The 3,135-nt window shown below is 48.9% G+C and overlaps 1 protein-coding gene across 1 annotated transcript in view; it reads left to right on the top strand.

Moving 5' to 3' along the window:
- Positions 1 to 426: 426 nt before the first annotated feature.
- LOC112072951 (PH-interacting protein-like) overlaps positions 427 to 3,135 on the top strand; it is an 8,254-nt gene continuing 5,545 nt past the window's right edge. The window contains exon 1 of the mRNA XM_024140326.2: positions 427 to 627. Within this exon, the coding sequence (XP_023996094.1) occupies positions 612 to 627 (16 nt within the window). The 5' untranslated portion in view covers positions 427 to 611. The remainder of the gene's footprint in view (positions 628 to 3,135) is intronic.

The raw sequence follows: 3,135 nt of genomic DNA, 5'->3' as shown, positions 1-3,135 counted from the left end.
AAAGACTGTTGACATCTAGTGGAAGCCCTAGGAACTGCAGTCTGGGAGGATTTCGCCTTATAATAAAAGTGACAGCCATTGAAAATAGTGGTAGGCTAAAATTACATTTTTGGGGGATGGTTTGTCCTCGGGGTTTCGCCTGCCATATCAGTTCTGTTATACTCACAGACATTATTTTAAATGTTTTGGAAACTTTAGAGTGTTTTCTATCCATATCTACCAATTATATGCATATCCTATCTTCCGGGCCTGAGTAACAGGCAGTTTACTTTGGGGACGCGTTTCATCCGGACATGAAAATACTGCCCCTTACCCAAGAGAGGTTAATCTGACCTAGCATCAGAGTGTTAGAGCCTTGTGATTGGTCTCTTTGTGATCTTAACGTTCTATCACCCCCCCCCCCCCCCTTTAGCCCAGAGAGAAGAAGCGTGTGTCATCGAGGGGTGTATCCAGACTAGATTCCTTGGCCCCACCCACGGCTCCACAGCGCCCCCCTCCTTAGACAAGACCATCCCCTTCGACAGCCCCTCCCCCTCCTCAATGGGAAGGCAGGAACAACAGACCCCGGACGAACACGCAGCGCCAGGACACAAACACCCTCCACAGCAGACATGCACAGCACTGCAGGTGAGGAGTACACAACACACACACACGCACACACACACACCTACACCTACAGAGAGACACACCTACAGACACACAACAAACACACACACACACCACACACACACACACACACACACACACACACCACACACACACCACACACACACAACACTACACAACACACACACACCTACAGACAGACACAGACACACAGGCAGGTGCAACTACAACACGCTCAACACACACACAGACATGACATACCCCCTCACCCTTTACAACATACATGACATACCCCCTTCACCTTTACAACATACATGACAGACCCCCTTACCCTCTACAACATACATGACATACCCCTCACCCTCTACAACATACATGACAGACCCCCCTTCACCCTCTACAACATACATGACATACCCCTCACCCTCTACAACATACATGACAAGACCCCCTCACCCTTCTACAACATACATGACATACCCCTCACCCTTTACAACATACATGACATACCCCCTCACCTCTTACACATACATGACATACCCCCTCACCCTTTACAACATACATGACATACCCCCTCACCCTTTACAACATACATGACAGACCCCCTCACCTCTACAACATAAATGACATACCCCCTCACCCTTTACAACAACATGACAACCCCTCACCCTCTAAACATACAGACATGAAACCCCCTCACCCTTTAAACATACATGACATACCCCCTACCGCTTTACAACATACATGACAACCCCCTCACCTTTACAACATACATGACATACCCCTCACCCTTTACAACAACATTGACAGACCCCCCTCACCTCTACAACATACATGACAACCCCCTCACCTCTACAAACATACATGACAACCCCCCTCACTCCACTACAACATACATGACAGACCCCCCTCACCCTCTACAACATACATGACAACCCCCCTCACCCTCTACAACATACATGACATACCCCCCTCACCCCTTTACAACATACATGACAACCCCCTCACCCTCTACAACATACATTGACATACCCCCTCACCTTTACAACATACATGACATGACCCCCTCACCTTTACAACAATAACATGACATACCCCCTCACCTTACAACATACATGACTACCCCCTCACCCTTACAACATACATGACATACCCCCTCACCCTTACAACATACATGACAACCCCCTCACCTCTTACAACATACATGAAGCACCCCCTCACGCTTTACAACATACATGACAACCCCCTTCACCTTTCAACATACATGACATACCCCTCACCCTTTACAACATACATGACAACCCCCTCACCCTTTACAACATACATGACATACCCCCTCACCCTCTACAACATACATGACAGACCCCCCTCACCCTCTACAACATACATGACAGACCCCCTCACCCTCTACAACATACATGACAGACCCCCCTCCCCCGACCTCTTACAACATACCATGACAACCCCCTCACCCTCTACAACATACATGACAGACCCCCCTCACCCTCTACAACATACATGACAGACCCCTCACCCTCTACAACATACATGACAACCCCCTCACCTCTACAACATACATGAAGACCCCCTCACCCTCTACAAACATACATGACATACCCCCCTCACCCTCTACAACATACATGACATACCCCCCTCACCCTCTACAACATACATGACAGACCCCCCTCACCCTCTACAACATACATGACAGACCCCCTCACCCTCACAACATACATGACAACCCCCTCACCCTCATACAACATACATGACAGACCCCCCTCACCCTCTACAACATATACAACCCCCCTCACAACTACATGACATACCCCCCTCACCCTCTACAACATACATGACAGACCCCTCACCCTCTACAACTACATAGACATACCCCCTCACCCTCTACAACATACATAGACATACCCCCTCACCCTCTACAACATACATGACAGACCCCCCTTCACCCTCTACAACATACATGACATCCTACAACATACACTGACAGACCCCCTGCACCCTCTACAACATACATGACATACCCCCTCACCCTCTACACATACATGACAGACCCCCTCACCCTCTACAACATACATGACAGACCCCCTTCACCCTCTACAACATACATGACAGACCCCCCCTCACCCTCTACAACATACAACATTACCACCCCCTCACCCTCTACAACATACATGACAGACCCCCTCACCCTCTACAACATACATGACAGACCCCCTTACCCTCTACAACATACATGACATACCCCCTCACCCTCTACAACATACATGACAACCCCCCTTCACCCTCTACAACATACATGACGCATACCCCCCTCACCTCACAACATACATGACAGACCCCCCTTCACCCTCTACAACATACCATGACATACCCCTCACCCATCTACACATACATGACAGACCCCCCCCACCCTCTACACATAACATGACATACCCCCTTCACCCCTCTACAACATACATGACAGACCCCCTTCACCCTTCACAACATACATGACATACACATCCTCTCTTTTGG

Source organism: Salvelinus sp. IW2-2015, unplaced genomic scaffold (assembly GCF_002910315.2).
Source record: "Salvelinus sp. IW2-2015 unplaced genomic scaffold, ASM291031v2 Un_scaffold2104, whole genome shotgun sequence".
In the NCBI taxonomy this organism is placed as follows: domain Eukaryota; kingdom Metazoa; phylum Chordata; class Actinopteri; order Salmoniformes; family Salmonidae; genus Salvelinus; species Salvelinus sp. IW2-2015.
The sequence above is the reverse complement of the archived record's forward strand: the minus strand, read 5'-3'. Positions and strand labels throughout refer to the sequence as shown.